At 43.2% G+C, this 19350-nt stretch overlaps 3 protein-coding genes across 3 annotated transcripts; 2 read left to right on the top strand and 1 right to left on the bottom strand.

Moving 5' to 3' along the window:
- Positions 1–398: 398 nt before the first annotated feature.
- On the bottom strand, positions 399–809 carry LOC310995259 (histone H3.2; the record flags this gene model as incomplete). The annotated part of the gene is made up of 1 exon (XM_083984265.1): positions 399–809. One exon carries the CDS (start codon positions 807–809, stop codon positions 399–401), a length of 411 nt encoding a protein of 136 aa, XP_083840391.1.
- A 343-nt stretch (positions 810–1152) lies between these two features.
- Positions 1153–1536, top strand: LOC310994374 (histone H2A-like; the record flags this gene model as incomplete). Its single annotated transcript, XM_083983039.1, has 1 exon — positions 1153–1536. The coding sequence occupies one exon, from the start codon at positions 1153–1155 to the stop codon at positions 1534–1536; it is 384 nt and encodes a 127-aa protein (XP_083839165.1).
- An 11673-nt stretch (positions 1537–13209) lies between these two features.
- On the top strand, positions 13210–17212 carry phpt1 (phosphohistidine phosphatase 1). The gene is made up of 3 exons (XM_083984204.1): positions 13210–13562; positions 15882–16009; positions 16527–17212. Exons 1-3 carry the CDS (start codon positions 13397–13399, stop codon positions 16617–16619), a joined length of 387 nt encoding a protein of 128 aa, XP_083840330.1. The 5' UTR covers positions 13210–13396; the 3' UTR covers positions 16620–17212.
- The last annotated feature ends 2138 nt before the right edge of the window (positions 17213–19350 follow it).

The following is a 19350-nucleotide window of genomic DNA, read 5'->3' as shown; positions in this document are numbered from 1 at the left end:
GTATTTAGCCTAGTAAATCGTGAAAATGTTTAATTTAGAAGCATTTTGACATGATTTGGGTTCAAGAAAATGTAGTTTCATCTACTTTTATGTGTATATTGCCCGTTTTGGAGCCAATAGTTTCGTTTTAAATAGCGAACTTTTATTTTGAAGAGCACTAGCCTACTTCCTACATTCTTTTTGTGTTGTGTGGCCTGAAAAACAAATGAGCCAACAGTAAAACGGTAAAAAATAAAGGAAAATAGAGCATATTTTTCAAAGACAGCTGTTGGCTACGACCACAGCGTAATAAAAAAAAGCACAAAATGATGAATGAGGAGAGCAGAGGACTTTGCTGTTAGAGAGAGGTTGGTGGCTCTGAAAAGAGCCGTTATTGAGGTTCGAGGAGCGGCAGCACTTTAAGCTCTCTCTCCGCGGATGCGGCGGGCCAGCTGGATGTCCTTGGGCATGATGGTGACTCTCTTGGCGTGGATGGCGCACAGGTTGGTGTCCTCGAACAGACCCACCAGGTAAGCCTCGCTGGCCTCCTGCAGAGCCATGACGGCCGAGCTCTGGAAGCGCAGGTCGGTCTTGAAGTCCTGAGCGATCTCCCTGACCAGGCGCTGGAAGGGCAGCTTGCGGATCAGCAGCTCGGTGGATTTCTGGTAGCGACGGATCTCCCTGAGAGCCACGGTACCGGGCCTGTAGCGGTGAGGCTTCTTGACGCCGCCGGTGGCCGGGGCGCTCTTGCGGGCAGCCTTGGTGGCCAGCTGCTTCCTGGGGGCTTTGCCTCCGGTGGATTTACGAGCGGTCTGCTTGGTTCTTGCCATGGTAGATAAACTACGAGTTGTTCCTCTGAGCAGGAGAAAAGTTTAGTGATTCAACCCACGGCGCCTCGGCTCTTAAAGCGTGGGACCGGCTGAGACTCGGTGACGCTGCTCCGGGTCCCGGGTCCTGATTGGTGGTCCTGGGCTCCTGGAGCTCGGCACCGCCCAGAGGAGAGACCCTCCCCGCCTCCCCCGCCTGAGCGCCGGCTGCTCATTGGAGGACAGAGCGGCCTCTCCTCTGATTGGTCCTTCACCGACTGTCCCGCGCTCTCCGCGCTCATTTAAGCGAAGCTGTGTGTGTCTGCTCCACACTTTCTCTGACTGTCTGTCATACAGAAACTGCAAAATGAGTGGACGAGGAAAAACCGGAGGCAAAGCCCGCGCTAAGGCCAAGACCCGCTCCTCCCGTGCCGGGCTCCAGTTCCCCGTGGGCCGTGTCCACAGGCTGCTGCGTAAAGGAAACTATGCTCAGCGTGTGGGAGCCGGCGCCCCCGTCTACCTGGCGGCTGTGCTCGAGTACCTGACCGCTGAGATCCTGGAGCTGGCTGGAAACGCTGCCCGCGACAACAAGAAGACCAGGATCATCCCCCGTCACCTGCAGCTGGCCGTCCGCAACGACGAGGAGCTCAACAAACTCCTGGGCGGAGTCACCATCGCTCAGGGCGGCGTGCTGCCCAACATCCAGGCGGTGCTGCTGCCCAAGAAGACCGAGAAGCCCGCCAAGAAGTAAAGCTGCTGCTGCTTCTGCTGCTGCAAACCACACAAAGGCTCTTTTAAGAGCCACACACTCACTGACAAAGAGCAGCTCCTGCACTCTCACCAACAACACATTTATTAGAATTAAGCTACTTTTCTATTGAAATATTGAACACAAGAACACTCCTAGCAACTGAGTGTATTGTATGTTAAACTGTTACATAAGCACTGGTGCATTTCTCCTGTTTTCACTGAGCAGAAATACCTTGAGTAATAGATTTTTCTTTCTTTCTGCTCAAATAGCCTATAGATCCATTATAACAGTTATGGATGAATAACTCAGTTTGTTATCTAAGTGCAAACATTTTACCAGCTTCGACTAGATTCATAATATCTTTTCCTCAGTCTATAATGCAGTAGAAGTTTCTTCATAATTGATTGTAACTGTTCTAGTCAGCAACACCAGTCTAGGGTCTCTGTTGCTGCATTCCTTCAGCAGATTCTCCAGTATCTATAACCTCTGCATGTGGCTTTAAATGCCTCCCAGACTGTCTGTATTGTTAACAGAGTTCATATTTATCTTTTTTTTTTTTAAATCCATACATTATCTTTATTCTAACTTACATCAATATTAATGAAACTGATCCCATAAATGTCTCAAAGAATCACACCTTGTTAATTTATTTCCTTTCCTATGTGATACAGTGTAACACCTGCATTAGGCTAGTCTCTGTGTGGGTCTGATCTGGCTCCAAATAAAGACTTGGACCTTTTCATGTCTTCAGTCAGAGCTGAACAGTCTGCTGCTCCTTTGTTGTTATTCAAACTTTGATTTTACAGAGGAAAATGTTTAGACATTTGTGTGTTGTGATTTTTGAATAAACAGTCTTAGAAACTTTTCTTAGGGTTCCTTCCTTATAGTATCTATGTTGGCAGGTTTTTTTTAGGGACTTTTTTTTCTTGTAGCAGCTTGTTGAATAAGGCATGTAAATGCTCTGGAGGATTCATGTTCTCCTTTATTATGGTAAGTGGTTTGCATCGGCCTGACACTGTTGTCCCGGGACAGGTGAGAATGGTTTTGATTGTTGGTATATAAATGCTGTGGAAGAATGTGTGCTGCTCCTTTTAGTATGATAAGCAGGTCGTCACATAAGACAGGCAGACATCCCTTCAAACTGTAGCACAACAAAAGAAAGGAGACTGACTGGATCAATGAAATTCTACAACTCCTGAAAGCTGAAACAATCCTATTTATATTTCAGTAATTGAGCTTGAGAAGCTTCATAGAGTGTGACAGCCACATACTGAGGACTTACACTTGTTTACATGCTGTCCATTTAGCATCTAGGCCTACAGTTACAGTACAGTTTGCTGGTTAACAGTCATTTGTTTTAGTTTTCAACAACAAAAATCTTTGCTCTGTTTAACAGCACTTGGGAAATTTTTTTTTTTAAAGTGAAATTTTTTGTAGGGCGGTTAATAACTATGTCCTCAACTGTAAATCAGTTAATTAATTTTAATCCTTGTGGACTGTTATGTATTGTTGGTGACTGAAAAGATACATAAAAAACACTGCCATAACTCTTTAAAAATCACACTATGTTTTGCCCGTCATTCAGGTAGATCAACTGTCAGCATCTGACATGACTGAGAGCAGTGGTGAACAAGACCTCCAACAAGACAACGATCACCCGGAAGACTTGTCGTCACTATCTACAGACAAGGACATACCATCCCGACCAGTGTCCCGTTCTTCTTCACCCACACTGAGCACTCAACGGGCAAGGAGCAGGCAAAGGAGCAGCAAGACAGGGAGGAGGGATGAGTTAAGCCTGGAGCGAGAAAAAATAGAAATCCTGAGACAAGTTGTGGCAAATAATTCTGTCACCAGCAGTGAGGATTCGGATGACATATTTGGAAAACATGTGGCTAGTGAGATGCGGCACATCCAGGACCCATTGGAGAAGATGCAAGCGAGGCGGTCAATTTCCCGAATTTTGTATGACGCACAGGAGAGAAGCATGAGCAAAGTCCAACAGTCAACATATCATTCATTCTCGCAACAACTTGCTGCACCACACCGAAGCTTTCTCCCTTATCACCAGCCTCCTGCCACGGACTCCTCATCCACCTGGTAGCTTCATGGGAATGCTGGCTGGCTCATCAGATCAGCAAGATGAGGAGCACTACTAAGGAGTTGTTTTTTTTAAAAGCAAGCACTACACTTTGACACAGTTAATGTCAAGTTCATGTATGGTTGAAGTAACTTTAATGTGTTGATATAAGCTATATTTATGTCAGGGTTCTTGAGCAATTGAGAAGTTATTTGCATTTTTCATATTTACACTGTATTATTATTATTAATGTTTTATTTAACAAACCTATGGGTAAAGAAAGAAGACACACCGAGTGGTAACGTTACCACTCGGTGTGATAAATTGTCACGGGAGCTAAACTAGTGTGCGGTCTTCTTCTTTCTTTACCTGTATCTCCTTTTGTGGACCTGCACCTAGCCTCACGTTTTTTGGGATGTGCGTGTCTTTGTTCTTATTTAACAAACCTGAAATGAAATTGTGTAAAAATACAATAAAATGAGATTTCAAGTATTCCAGTTTCATATATTTCCATTTATTGCAAATGATCTATGTACAAACAGTAAATGTGTCAAATTGATAAAGATTATTATATGTCAAACCAACTTATAGCAACCTTCTTTAAGCAACTTCTTCCTTTACATTACAGCATTTGCTCCTGCCAAGACACAGAACCTGCTGGTGAGGAAAAGTAGTCTTTCAGTCTGTCACGCTGCTCCTTTGCAGTTCTGGTAGGATTTCTATCTCTGCCAGCAGGCACTGACTGAAGGGTGGTGTCATGGCGCCAGCTTCCAGGGATGATGTGATGGTCCTCGTCCTCTATGTCTACCAGAGCAGGGGGGATGTAGGTGTCTGTGGCCTGTGCTCGCAGGTAGTTGTGTAGGGACAGGGCAGCAAGGGTTATCCAGGACACTGTCTCTGGGTCTAGAGGAATGGCCGTAAGAAAGACTCGCCATCTATTGGCAAGTATGCCAAAGGCATTCTCTACCACACGTCTAGCTCTTGACAGTCTGTAATTATAGATGCGCTGCTCATGGTCGAGTTGTCTGAAGGGGTATGGCTTCATTAAGTGTGTGTTTAGTGGAAATGCCTCATCTGCTACAAACATGAAAGGCATGACAACATCTGTGCCAGGTAGACTCTGAGCTGGCGGAATATGTAGGAGGTTGCTGGTTATTGCCTGTTTCAGGTCAGAGTGGGCATAAACACCTCCATCAGACACTCGGCCTTGAGTACCAACATTGGCATAGAGAAAACGGTAATTAGCATCTACCACAGCCATCAGGACTACAGAGAAATGAGACTTGTAGTTCCTGAAGGTGCTCCCACTGTTGCTTGGTGGAAGGATGGCAATATGTTTTCCATCAACGGCACAGAGACAGTGGGGAAACTGCCATTTGTGCTGAAAGCCATGGGCCACTTCTCTCCACTCATCCTCAGTAGTGGGTGTCTACTCAGAACAAAACAGACAGAGGAGAATCATTAATGTAACATCAATTTATTTACATGTGATTTATTTGTTTTACAAATGTAAGAGTTATGTCTGACATGTTGCAATCCGGCTGGTTCACAATAGATCTCACCTTCAGGTAATCCTTCTTCAGTACATGATGCAACGCCTTACAGGTCTCCTTAACAAGAACACCAACAGTGCTCCTTCCAACACGATACTGGAAACTCAGTGAGGAAAACGACTCTCCTGTCAAATAGAGAGAAATTGTAAAAAAATATTGTGTGTGGGTTGAGTACCCTAAATATGTTTTAGAAGAGGACAAAATTGTCCCTTTTCATAACTAAAGGAGTTTTTTTTGCTACACAATGAAAAATTGCATAGTATATGATGTGTGTTTGGAAAAAAATATTAAAAAATGCACAACTGGACCAAATATGAAGAGGATCACTATTTCCAGTGTGAAATTAGTGGAGAAAGTGCGCCACCTAGGGGACAAAAATGTCCCCATCAGGGATTAGGGTTTAGAGAGAAGTAAATAAATAAAAAAGGAGTGCGTGAATGTGGGTGGGTGGGTATGCGAGTGGGTGTAGGCTACGTGTGTACGCATGCATTTTTCTGTGCGTGTGTGTAAAATAATAATAAGATAAGTGATCATGAGAACAGTGATAATTACCTGTAGCTAAATATCTCAGTGTAATGGATAGTCTCTCTCTGGCACTGATCGCCTGTCTCAGTTGGGTGTTGTTTTTGGAAATATATGGAGCCACCAGTTGGAGCAGACGGTTGAACTGGTCCACATCCATGCGGAGAAAACTCCTGAAGCTGCTTTGATCATCTGTCTATACAGTACAACAAGCAGACTTTTAATAGCTCTCTCTGTGAAGACACTATTCAGTTCAGAAATAATGTTGCCATCTCAAGTAGCCTATTCATTGCGTAACATGCTAATGCGTTTGTGTTTTGTAAATCATGTCAGTAACCGTTATACACGTCCGATAGGCTACGTTAGATAATAATACATAGCCTACCTCCAACTCTCGCTGCAAAACCGGCATCCCAAGTTGGCCTCTCTTCCCGAGCCACGACCGCGACCACATTCTCCTCCTCTTTTTCCTCTTTGTCAAGTTTTTTTCTGTGCACAAAAGTGCCACAATAACAAGGGCTTCCTTCTTCATTTCTCCGTTTGTTTTGCTACTACCGACGTCTCCGCAACTATGGTGACGCAGCTGATGCTGACGTCACCTACGATTCATAAGTACACAGTCGTACAATCTGCCCGCATCAAACCCGTTGTCGTAGCAAAGATCGTAAATTCCACGTCGCATAGTGTGTCATGCAACAGTCTTATAAGACTGCTTAAATCACACAGTGTATAGATAGTCCAGTAATTTTAGGCCAAAAAAGGGGTCAACGTTAAAGCAACATTGCGGAGTTTCAGCTCAGTGCTTCCACCATCTGATTGAGAAGCGCTATCGTCTGGGGGGAAAAACGAAAACGAAACTTAACAGCGAGCGCATCCAGCGTTTATTCCCATTAATAAACAACAGTATTTCCCACATGTTTGCAAGGAGACTGTGTGGCGTGTGGTCGGGGGAGGGGACGGCGGCGGTGACAACGACCGGAGAAGAACCGTAGTTTCGCTTTTACCCGACGTCTCTCCCTCGACGCAGAGGGGAGGGGGGAGGAGGGGGGGGCGGTGTTTCGTACCCGTGCAGGGAAGTTACATAGTGCAGTTTCAGCCGACGCGACCCGGCTCAGGCTGCGGCGGCAGCACCATTCATCCTATTAACCATTTTTCTACCATTGCAATGAGTCTGGAAACATTATTTTAAGGCCGAAAAACTCCGCAATGTTACTTTAAACAAATTGCAACAGAAGCAAACTCAACTGATTTTGTATCCTCAGCATCTCCTGAGTGAGGGAAAAAAAAGCCCAGAAGAATCCCATTAGGGGAAAGTTTCGAAAAACACCCAAACATATCCCATTATACGCATATAAAAACATTTTTTCACGTCAATAGGGTAAAATTTTTAACCTTTAGATATCTCCATGAAAATTACTGAGTTGATTACTTACATTAAGACAAACAAAAAATGTATTACAAGTTTTTAGAAATTCTTTGTTAAAGCAGAAGTGAGTGATATATTTGTGTTAATATAAGTCTTAAATAGTTATATCTTCCGACAGCAATCACTTACATAGAGTGTTTGGACTGAAACACGGGTCTCTCAGTCCCTCTGCTCTGCTCTGAGCCGAAGAGAAAACATTTATCGTATCCTACAGTTTTTATCCAATGAGGAGAGAGAACCGCATGCAGGGCTGTGTGTGCAGCCAAGGAACGCCGTGAATGTGGTGACGTAGCGACGAGGACTGTTATGGTGCGTTCAAGGAAACTCGTATTTTTCCGACCGTGAAGTGGTACCAGTTCGATCTGGTACGCGTTCACCGGTCGGAAGTTAAGAGTGGCCGTTATAGTGACTTTCACCGGTAAAACAGGTCGGAAAAACACGAGTGGGTTGCCTGGAACGCTACAAAGTCGTAAGTTGTGACTTGAAGCTGTAATTTAAAAATTACAGCCTGCCTGGAACGCAGCATTAGCGAAAACGACCGGATCACTCACTTCTGCTTTAACATGAGCAAATTTGCATACATTTGCATAAATTCCACCATTTTGACGGCACATGTATATGAAGTTGCTGTGGTGGTACCGGCATGAAAATTGGAATGAGTTGACTCCATCGGTCAACCGACAAGTTGACCACTTTAAATTTCAAGATGACTGCAATTTTTCAAGACAGCCACATCCTTAGTAGAGCAGGTATGACATGCTCCGTCTCTATCATAGACTGTAAATGGTCTCTATTAATGCTCATTAATAGAGACCATTTACAGTCTGTGATGGAGACGGAGTAGCCTAAATTGGTTCCATTCCTTAAGTTTTTTAACTGTAATATGTTAACAATATTGAACAAGACATTTTCACCTGTTCTACCCAATGTTTAGATCAGGTGTTGTGTATGTATGCAAATTAGCCATACGTAATTGGATTATGCACTGTTGGCTCATGTCATACCTGCTCTACTAAGGATGTGGCTGTTTTGAAAAATTGCAGTCATCTTGAAATTTAAAGGGGTCAACTTGTCGGTTGACCGATGGAGTCAACTCATTCCAATTTTCATGCCGGTACCACCACAGCAACTTCATACATGTGCCGTCAAAATGGTGGGATTTATGCAAATTTATGCAAATTTGCTCATGTTAACAAAGAATTTCAAAAAAGGTTTTTCATGAAGATATGTAAAGGTTACAAATTTACAGAAGCGCATTGCATTCACTTGATAAAATAAAATTTAGACACCTTATCTCGTAATTACGAGATCTTTTCTCGTAATTACGAGATCCTGATGTCGTAATTACGAGATCTTTTCTCGTAATTATGAGATCCTGATCTCGTAATTATGAGATAGAGAAAAAGGAATGTCTATAAGTCCGCTCTTGTCTCAATCAGAATCAATGGTCCATGGTAGTACAGTGGATAGAGCAGTTACCTCTCACACGGGAGACTGAGGATCGAATCCCATCGTAGGGCTTATCGTTTACATGATGTTTTTTAATTCGGAATTAATTATTCTGAATTAAATAGTTTGAAATTAAAACATTCTCCTTCGAGTTTACATGGAAATAATAATTCAGAATTGGGGTTAACATGGAAAACACATTAAATCGCCTTTATTTAATTCTGCTTAACGTCTGGGGGTCGGGAAGCGTTCTGATTGGACAGGGGGTACACGTGTTACGTGTTTACGTCTACCGGAAGAAAACAAACTCCATTCTCAGTGTGTGAAGTGAACTGAGCTGCAGCCGCGAGCCGCTCCGCTGCTCCTGAACCTGAAAGTTTCTCCTCTTAACTGCCCGGATGGCCTTCCCTGGGTGGGGAAGGCGAAGCTCACTGATCGCCTCCACCGCCTGGCCGCCCCCAGCGGCGGCGGTGCCGGGCTCACACACCCTCACTGCCAGGATCGCCTTCCCCGGGTGTGAGCCCGGCCGCCGCCGCTGCTCCGGCGGTGATCCTGGCAGTGAGCTTCGCCTTCCCCGCGGAGCAGCAGCAGCAGCAGCAGCGGCGGCGGCGGTGGAGCGGGTTCATGAAGCCTGGTTGTCCCGACATGACTCACTCACAACACTGCGGCTGTCACGTTATGTTGTGTGTGTTGTAGCCTACTTTTCGGCTACAAGACACACAACATAACGTTACAGTGTTGTGAGTTGAGTCATGTCGGGACAACCAGGCTTCATGAACCCGCTCCACAGACCCCGGTGCCCGGCCGCCACTAGAGCAGCGGCGGCGGCGGCCAGGCACCGGGGTCTTTGGTGTGTATGAACGGCACAATCGGTTACGTGGGCCGGTGTGTCCCCCGCTGTCTAATAATGTAGGCTACTGTGGCCTAATATACAAAACGAGAACGATGTGCTACACCCAGGATTCGATCCTCGGTTTCCTGTACGGGTAGCAACTGCTCTAACCACTGCACCACCGTAGCATTCATCTATTAAGAAAACAAGAGCGGATTTATAGACATTTCCTTTTTCTTTATCTCGTAATTACGAGATCTTTTCTCGTAATTACGACATCAGGATCTCATAATTACGACATCAGGATCTCATAATTACGACATCAGGATCTCGTAATTACGAGAAAAGATCTCGTAATTACGAGATAAGGTGTCTAAATTTTATTTTATCAAGTGAATGCAATGCGCTTCCGTACAAATTTGACCCTATTCACGTGAAAAAATGTTTTTATATGCGTATAAATGGGATATGTTTGGGTGTTTTTCGAAACTTTCCCCTGATGGGATTCTTCGGGGCTTTTTTTCCCTCACTCAGGAGATATTGATGATACAAAATCAGTTGAGTTTGCTTCTGTTGCAATTTGTTTAACCTTTTCTCGTAAAATGACTGGACTAAGAGGGCATTACAGTAATTTTACACTCATTTACTTCCATGTACAGAAGGTTGAGGGGCGGCGAACTCTGATACTAACGTTATGCTGCCGCTATGCTAACGAGAAGCTAACGAGAAGCTAACGAGAAGCTAACGCGACAATATTTGTTCTAATAACTTAATAAATGTGGAAGTCGACGGCGATTACACGTAGTTTATGCTGTGCTACAACCGATAGTTTCTACCGAGTGCAGATGCTAAATGTTATGCAAACCCCATGTTACCCTAGCCTGATGCATCAGCCGCTTATTTCATTACATTTCAAAAAGCGTCTGAACCTGAGCCATAGGGATTCGTTTGCTTCCGGGAGGCGGTTGCTTACATTTGCTTCAACTAATCGCTGCTGCTTGGTGGTCACGTGTGCTATACACCGGTTAAGCTCATAGGTTAATCTTGAGCGCTTGAGTTCAACGTCATCGCCTTCACTTACCCGTCTGTTCGCTGATTGGTCCGTCCGCTCTGGCGGACGGAGCAAACCGAAACGCATTGCTAGTGTCCTGACTACATTGTTGAGGCAAATGAAATTTGCCGGAACCAGTAGGCGGCGCTAGCCTGGCTAATGTTACCCCACCACCAACTGGCACAATTGCTTCACACACACAAAAAAAATAACTTAGCCCAAACACACTCAGCTCACGTTTAACCGAATCCTGATTAATTATTTCAAATGAATACTATCATAAAACTGTAACGTTTCAATATGCACTTACCGAAAAGCTTGACAAAAACTGGTTGGATCCTACCACTGTGTGCCTCGATGCAGCTGCAAAGCGCGCGTCCGTTTTGTATGGAGTTATTTTTGTGTCATAAATATCTGTAAACGCACAGAAGGTGATCTACAAATGTTCCTTGGTTTGCACACGTGTTTTGCTATCCACAAATACAAATTTCTAATTTGTAACTTGTATTTTGGTTTTTACAAATAAATGTGTATTTGTAAATATATTGTGTATTTGTAAATGTATAATTTTCCATTTGTAAAAACAAAAAAGCCATTTGTAAAACCGAAAATTCTGTTTGTGAAGTGTGACTCTGCATTTGTGGATCACCAATCACACACACGCATCTCTTTCCTCAATGACGTATTTCTGAGACAATCCTGCCGCGATCCACACAGATCCACAAACTCACAGCTGCTGATTCACAAAGGGCCGCTCTCCTCACCAGGAGGGGCAGTGTTGGCGAGTAGCTGAATTAAAACTAACGAAGAAGACTGCTACTGGCTTATCTCGAGAAATTATTTTAATTCCCACTGTTAATGCGTCACTTTATTAAGTTTTAATGTTTTTTCATGCGATAAAGTAACTGTTTAGATCCCCAATATGCGGTTAGTTTATCCAAATGACGCCTGTTTGGAAGCTCCATCTGTGGAGCAGCTAAGCTAACTAGGCTACCACCGGACGAGCGGTCTATCACAGAGGCTACAGCCGGGCTGCTGTGGTGGTCGGCCGGCTAAGCCGCGGCGTCATTCCAGGGGAGAAACCAAGCCCCAACCCGGTTGCTGCCTCTGGATGAGCGGATCATCACAGAAGCAACAGCCGGGCTGCTGAGGTGGTCGGTCGGCTAATCTGCGTCGTCCTCCCAGGGGAGAAAAGGAGCCCATCAATCTACCGGCAGTTTTTTAGAGGTTTACCGCCGGCTGGATGAATTATTTTTAGGAGATAAATGTTGTCTCATTCAGTGGTGTAGTAGGCTATATCAACAAACAAAACTATTTAGTCTATAATGGGCTATGTACAATCACCACCGCTACATCAATAAATAAATGTTTTACAATGAAACGGTCAGTCAGTTGACATTAACAATGCAGGTCGTTTTCTCCCCTGGGAGGAGACCGCGGCTTAGCCGGCCGACCACCACAGCAGCCCGGCTGTAGCCTCTGTGATAGACCGCTCGTCCGGTGGTAGCCTAGTTAGCTTAGCTGCTCCACAGATGGAGCTTCCAAACAGGCGTCATTTGGATAAACTAACCGCATATTGGGGATCTAAACAGTTACTTTATCGCATGAAAAAACATTAAAACTTAATAAAGTGACGCATTAACAGTGGGAATTAAAATAATTTCTCGAGATAAGCCAGTAGCAGTCTTCTTCGTTAGTTTTAATTCAGCTACTCGCCAACACTGCCCCTCCTGGTGAGGAGAGCGGCCCTTTGTGAATCAGCAGCTGTGAGTTTGTGGATCTGTGTGGATCGCGGCAGGATTGTCTCAGAAATACGTCATTGAGGAAAGAGATGCGTGTGTGTGATTGGTGATCCACAAATGCAGAGTCACACTTCACAAACAGAATTTTCGGTTTTACAAATGGCTTTTTTGTTTTTACAAATGGAAAATTATACATTTACAAATACACAATATATTTACAAATACACATTTATTTGTAAAAACCAAAATACAAGTTACAAATTAGAAATTTGTATTTGTGGATAGCAAAACACGTGTGCAAACCAAGGAACATTTGTAGATCCCCTTCTGTGCGTTTACAGATATTTATGACACAAAAATAACTCCATAGTTTTGCTGACAGGCACCGAACCTGCAGCAGACCAATCAGGGGACTTTGATAACAGACATTAATGACATGTAAAACCAATGTTTGATTGTAAGGAATGTAAAAGAAAGAAAAAAGTAGAACATGTGACTGTACTCTGAAGCACTGTACTGTAAACTAATCTGCTTTTTATTCACAGTTTAATGTGCCAAAATATGAAACATAGCCTAAAACCCACCAATGTATAACAGCAGGTGTTCGCATTTAATAAACATTTGTAGACAGAAATAATTCAACTGCTGTATTGTTTTTCTTATTGTATTAAGTCAATCTTTCCCCTTTTTCTTTCTTTCTTTCTTTCATGAATCTGCTCTGGACTACAACAGCTAGGATGCTTTGCTTCAAGGACGTACGAAAAGCGTGAGAGTGATTTCCGGTCAAACTTCACTACCTTCAGAATAAAAGTGGGACTCATCTTTTTTTCGGTTTTAAATTAAGCAGCAAGGCCTCAGTGATTTGCCAGTTAATCGTCCTTCACTCAATGAAATAATCAAAATCGTATTGTGCCAGAGACATAATGATGATGAAAAATTAAACAAGTACAAGACCAATTCAATTTATCGTCGCTTTTATTTTTGAAGGTTTGGCCCGGAAGTAGTTGTGTGATTGCTGCATGGCGGAACAGACGTGAGAGTCGAGGAACCGCTTTCTCCTTTGCTTTTGTTTCTACGTGTAGATAAGGTTTAAGCTGTAAACCACATACTGAAGTGTTGTTGTTGCAGAAACGGCGTTTGTTGACAAGTTGCGGCTATTTTGTTTGTTTTCCGGTTCGCTCGTGTGGCTACTGGGAAGTGTGGAGATGTGCACGCAGACCAAGGCTGCGGCTCTGATGGCCAACATCCCGCAGGCAGACATCGACCCGTCCGGCGTGTTCAAGTACGTCCTGATCCGAGTCCACAGCCGGGAGGAGGGAGACGACTCGGAGGTGGATATAGTCCGAGGATACGGCTGGGCCGAGTACCACGGTGAGTCAGGAGACCCGACCCACTGAGGACCAGCAGGTGTCTCTGTCTGCCACTAAACGCGAGACCTGCTCATTCAGCATGTTCACCCTGTATGGTTCACCCACACTGCTGCAGTCTACAGATCAGTTTTTACTGAGGCATATTCACACTGATCACTTAGCACTTTAACCCGTATACAGCAGCCTATGTATGTTTACTTTTTTATTAGTATGGACGCCTGAGTGTCTGTTCTGGGCCACGCTGAAGATGATTTTCTGTTACAGACAATTACGTTTTTCCAAATTAATCTAATTCAGACAGTCTTCCTCCATGTGGACAATGTCAGTTGGCTAACAACATCTCTCAACCAACCAGCATCTTGGTTAGTTGAAACTTGTTGATTTGGGTTAAACAGGTTGCTGTCCTTTGTTTGACTAAATGTGTCATGTCTTCAATGACACTGTTATGGTATCTATAATACCATAACTCCTATGAGTAATGAGTTTAACTGTGTCAACTTTGGAACTTCTGGAGGTGGGGGTTTGTAGAGAATCAGTGGCAGCGGGACACGGGTCAGCTCCGCCCTCTCGTCCCAGTGTGGTTTCTTCTCCAAAGACGGTTTAGTATATTTAGCCTAGTCTTCACCTGGTTCCAAAAACTCAAGAAGCGACGTCGCGTGAGGCTAGGCATTTGACTCCAACAATAATGTTAATATAATACATCCATGCTCCAACATCATTCACGCCAATCACGTGTGACAGGAGGAAGCACGCTCGCGCTTCAAAAAAATAAGCCTCATCATGAGTTTCACTATATTCAAATTAATTTATATTCAAATAAAAAATTGGGTGGGGGGTTTTCACACCGGCTCATGCACCTTGCTCACCTGCTGCATCCCGGAGCGGGCGGGGCTGTTTTTGTATGTAAATTGACCATCTCCAGTGAGATGGTCCTACAGTGAGGTGTGGTGTCTCTGGGTGTGATCAGTATGGGGAATCGGGGGGAGTCTACATGGACATCGGTTCCCAAGGTCCTGGCAGCATGCCAGGATTCTAGTTGGGCCCTTGGGGGACATCGTCAGCCCCGGGTTTCCCGCTTGATCATCTGACCAGATGACCTGAGATAACAGCATGATGAGCACAATGCAGGCGACCTGTGTAAAAGCCTTCCAACCAACAAATATTAACGTTCGACGAGCGGTATTTATGTAGCTCCAGTGCACTAGTCTTTTCTGTAGTGGTGCGGTCTGTGTGCTATACTTAATATGATGACAGTGAGATAGAGGACACAAAATACAATAGTGTAGGCGTAGTAACATCTCTCATTTTTCGATCTGTACATTTTAAATGCATTTTAATTTAACCGCAACACGGACGTCCGTGGCATGCTGGGAGATGGAACGGTGTTTGGAATGCTTTTGTGAAACGGCCTATGGAAAGCCGGTGCATATTCTCATTTGCCCAGGTCATAGTCTTTCAAAGGAGGTTAAATCGAAAGCAACTGGACTTAGTTATTAACTAATAATAAGTCCAGTTGCTTTCGATTTAACCTCCTTTGAAAAGGCCTATGGAAACGGCTAACGTTAGCCGCGCTAACCGCTAGCGTAGCTTAGCTTGAAGCACAGTCAGCTAGTCATTACCACCCCCGCTATTTTGTTTTGTTTGTTTCAAATGAGTTTAGAAACCGTGTTTTCGCTCGGAAAGCTATAGAAAACATCACGAGAGGGGAAGAAAATTCTTCTTCAATACACACACAGGTGGCGTCCAAATGAAAGGAGCTCCTGAATTCAGTTCAACAAACGTCTCGTCTCGAGTAAAAAAAAAAAAAAGTCAGGTAGCTCATCAACACATTTCCGTTAGGTAAGTTTATTTTTAATTAGCCAGAATTAATTAAATGAATGAATTATTTCCAGTGCCAAATCTTGAAATGGCCATGACGCAATTTAGTTTCTGTCAGGCAGTCAGCAGAGAACATACAGTATTGTCCATAAAGTCATCGTCTTCATCATGAACAACAGATGGAGGCAGCGCATCTACACAACAAGCAGCCATTTGTGATTATTAATAAACATATTCAATAGACAGTTGGTAGCTCAAACACTGGTGGCTTCACTCACAAGTTTAAAACAAACAAATGCTGCGTTTAAGCCAAAGTCCACCTCACAGTTGGTGTTTATGAAAATATGAAATTGATGCCAAAATTGAATTCAGTAAGTCTTCTATGATAGCCTTCATTATAAGTATACTGTATTTAAGGATGTTATAAATGAAATTTAGAGTTAAAACGCATAGGAAAATGCAGCAGATCACTCACTTGTGCTTTTTGTGCTTTTTCTTGTAGCTGATATCTATGAGAAAGTTGCAGAGGAGTTGGAGGAGGACGGTCACCTGGACTGTGAGTGTATCGGAGGAGGGAGGATCAAACATGATTCACAGGCCAAGAAGATCCACGTCTACGGATACTCCATGGTGAGGAGGAACACACTGAGAGTAGTCAGTCCCCAAAAAACAAAACTGTGAACTAGAAGAGACTAAAGGACCTTTGATATTATCATTTATTTGCAATGTCAGTACTAAAATGTTGATTGTTTTAACTGACATTAAAGCAGAAGTAAGCGATCCGGTCGTTTTGGCTAACTTCTTGTCAGCCGATGGAGTTAGCAGTCCCCGCCCTCGTCCCTACGTCACCACATTCACGCGCATCCCTTGGCTGCACACACAGAGAGGACCGCCCCTTTATGCCGTTCTCTCACCTCATTGGATAAAGGTTGTAGGATACAAGGAAATAAAATAAAAGTTTTCTCCTCGGCTTACACAGAGCAGAGTGACTGACAGACCCGTGTTTCAGACCAAACACTCTATGATTCCCGTCGGAAGATATAACTATTTAAGACTTATATTAACACAAATATTCCGCTTACTTCTGCTTTAAATATATTTTTTATCATTGTAGCAGATCGTTGATTTGGTATACTTTTCATTCCAGGGATTTGGAAGAGCGAACCATTCAGTAACTACTGAGAAACTAAAGGCTCGGTATCCAGACTACGATGTGACCTGGGATAATGAAGGGTACTGAACTGAGACCAGCTTCTGGTGGACCCTGTTTCTCCTGGACTGACATAGAACTTACCTGTAGTCCCTCATGAGAAGGTAGAACATATTCAGAACGATGCAGAATTAGTTATCTTCAACTAAGACTGACACACGACACAAACAGGATCAGAATTTTCTGGGATTATTTTTGTGTTGATATTTTGAGAAATAAATGGTAAACAAAGATTTTCTTTTTTACATTTTTACTTTTTGGGTGTTTTAAACAACAATAATGAAGTTATGCATTTCAATAGTTTGAAGTCTCATAAGTAAATAGGCCTAATTATAAAGTAAATAACTGCTGACATACATGACAGACTGACTTGTTTTAGAGTCACACAGTCTCAGAGTTGAACTTATCACCACAACATATTGAAAGTGAACCTTTGTTGCTTTGTGTGATATAAATATTTCCTAAGCTCTGCCTATAAGTTATGTGTACACTGTGTTCTTTCTGTTGCATAGCAGCAAAATGAAAACACGCCCACTGTTTATTATTGTACCTGTGGCCAACGGCCGACCATAGGTGAGATAAGGTAAGCAGCTATTGAGCTGTAAAATGTTGATTTATATTGTGGCCTGAAATTTAATGATTAAAGCAAATGAACTGGATGATCCTACTGGCAAGTTGTGTACTTAGGTACTTTGAAATTACACAGTGCAGACGTACACAAAACAATCACTGGCATCTAGATACGCTGCATATCTCAATAATGTTTCTGAACACTTGGGGGCGACATAACAATTTGTAAAAACAAGAGTGACAGTGTTTTCACCTTTTATATACGGTCTATGTTTTCACCTTACAAAGTTGATGTAGAGCTGTCAGCAAACCACTGCCCCCAGCACGTACAAAGTAGCATTAGCGTTCATTTTAATTTAATTTAATTTAATTTATTGGTTTATTTGACAGGGACAGTGTAACACTGATCAACAGAATTTATGAGAAACTGCAAGTGAGCCAGAGTTAGCCAGTAAGGCAAATTTTCGTCTGTTACAGGCAACCTAAAAACCAAAAAAGGGTAACAATCAAGCAATGCATTAAAATACAACGGAACTGGGGCGGTGCGTGGCACAGTGGGTGAAGCAGCCACCCCATGTAGAGGTTACAGGCCTCACCGCAGGCAGCCCCGGTTCAAATCCTGCATGATTATTGAACCGGTTCGAATCCCGCATGATTATTGAACCACTAAATCAGACAGTGCTTGTGATTTTTGTGGTTAATCACCTTGTTAGAGAACAGCATGTTATTCAGTAAGTACTGAAACATTGAACAATTGGATATTTGCATTCAAACGTTTAGAGAAAGTTAAATTGAGTTCACCTGTAAAGGTTATAGTGCATTTTAGGTGCATTCTGAAATTTAATCCAAAAGCCAAACATCCCTAACTTTTAGTGAGTAGTGTATATTGAATTGACATAATGGCATAACAACAGCTCATGATCGCAGGTGATACATAGCAACACTGGCATACGGACATAACATGCAGACAAGGAAAAAAAGAGGAGCTAAAAACACATGTAGAGGGGCGGTGCGTGGCGCAGTGGGTAAAGCGGCCGCCCCATGTAGAGGCTACAGGCCTCACCGGAGGCGGCCCCGGTTTGAATCCCGCGTCGGGCAGCCCTTTCCTGCATGTCATTCCCCCTCTCTCTGCCTCCCCCTTTCCTGTCTGTCTCTACTGTGTACTATCAAATAAAGTCCAAAAGCCAAAAAATATACTTAAAAAAAAAACACATGTAGATGGCACATTTCATTTCTTTATTTATTGAATTGGGACAGTGCACATTCATCAACACTGATGCATTAAGCATCAGTGTAAATGTGCCGGGCTTAGCACAACTGCTAAATTTCAGCCGCAGTCCCAAGGCATGTTTCTAAAAAACATAAACACAGAAGACTTTAAAACCATATGATGACAGATCATACAATGGACAACTACAAAACAGAACACAGACAGACATTATCAGGGCAAAAACAGATGCAGACAAACAAAATAAGAACAGACCATTTTAACCCAGACTACATAGAGCTATGACATTTAGCACAAACAGTAACAGACATTAAAAAGCAGGACATGCAATGGCAAACATTGGGAAACAGCACAAACAATAACAAGCATGGGAAAACAGGACATGTACATATAAGACAGTAACAGACAGTAACATTTGGAGTCGCATCTCTGGCATCTTGATAAATGAAGGGTCTAATAATAATTTCTTGTAGGTTCTTAAGCTTCTCTCTGCTCACCACTTCCTCTCTTCCTGTGTCTGTCTGTGCCAGGCAGGTGATGACACTGCTATGAAGAGATGTCAAACTTTATGAAAGCAGCTAAATGTTTGCTGCAGCTCGGCTTTAGGGAGAAACTGCCTCAGTCCATCAAAAGTGAAAAATGTTTGCTGTAATGTGAATTTACAGAGCTGAAGTTTTCATCCCCCCTATGTCCCAGAACGGTTGAGATCCTCTGCACTGTGAGGTTTATGTCAAGATTCCATGATAGATACAGAAGATAAGACAGCTATAGGAAATCTGAACTTTAGAGCTAGGCCACCAGTTTCTCCCTGGATCCAGTTTTGATGCTAAACTAGGTTAAACATATTCCTGATCTTGACTGATCCTACAGATTATTCTGATCACACTGAGCTTGTCCTCTTAATGAGACTTTAAATGTAGCTGTTCTGTGTATAGCAACAGGTGTGATGGGTGAAAAGTTTCC

This window comes from Trachurus trachurus (genome assembly GCF_905171665.1).
Source record: "Trachurus trachurus genome assembly, chromosome: 12".
NCBI classification, from domain to species: domain Eukaryota; kingdom Metazoa; phylum Chordata; class Actinopteri; order Carangiformes; family Carangidae; genus Trachurus; species Trachurus trachurus.
The sequence above is the reverse complement of the archived record's forward strand: the minus strand, read 5'-3'. Positions and strand labels throughout refer to the sequence as shown.

Bases quoted from the DNA above. Each gene is read 5' to 3' on its own strand.
- phpt1 (XM_083984204.1), top strand. From the start codon at position 13,397: ATGTGCACGCAGACCAAGGCTGCGGCTCTGATGGCCAACATCCCGCAG. The intron at 13,563-15,881 runs GTGAGTCAGGAG...TTTTTCTTGTAG, and splicing joins CGGCTGGGCCGAGTACCACG to CTGATATCTATGAGAAAGTT. The intron at 16,010-16,526 runs GTGAGGAGGAAC...TTTTCATTCCAG, and splicing joins ACGTCTACGGATACTCCATG to GGATTTGGAAGAGCGAACCA.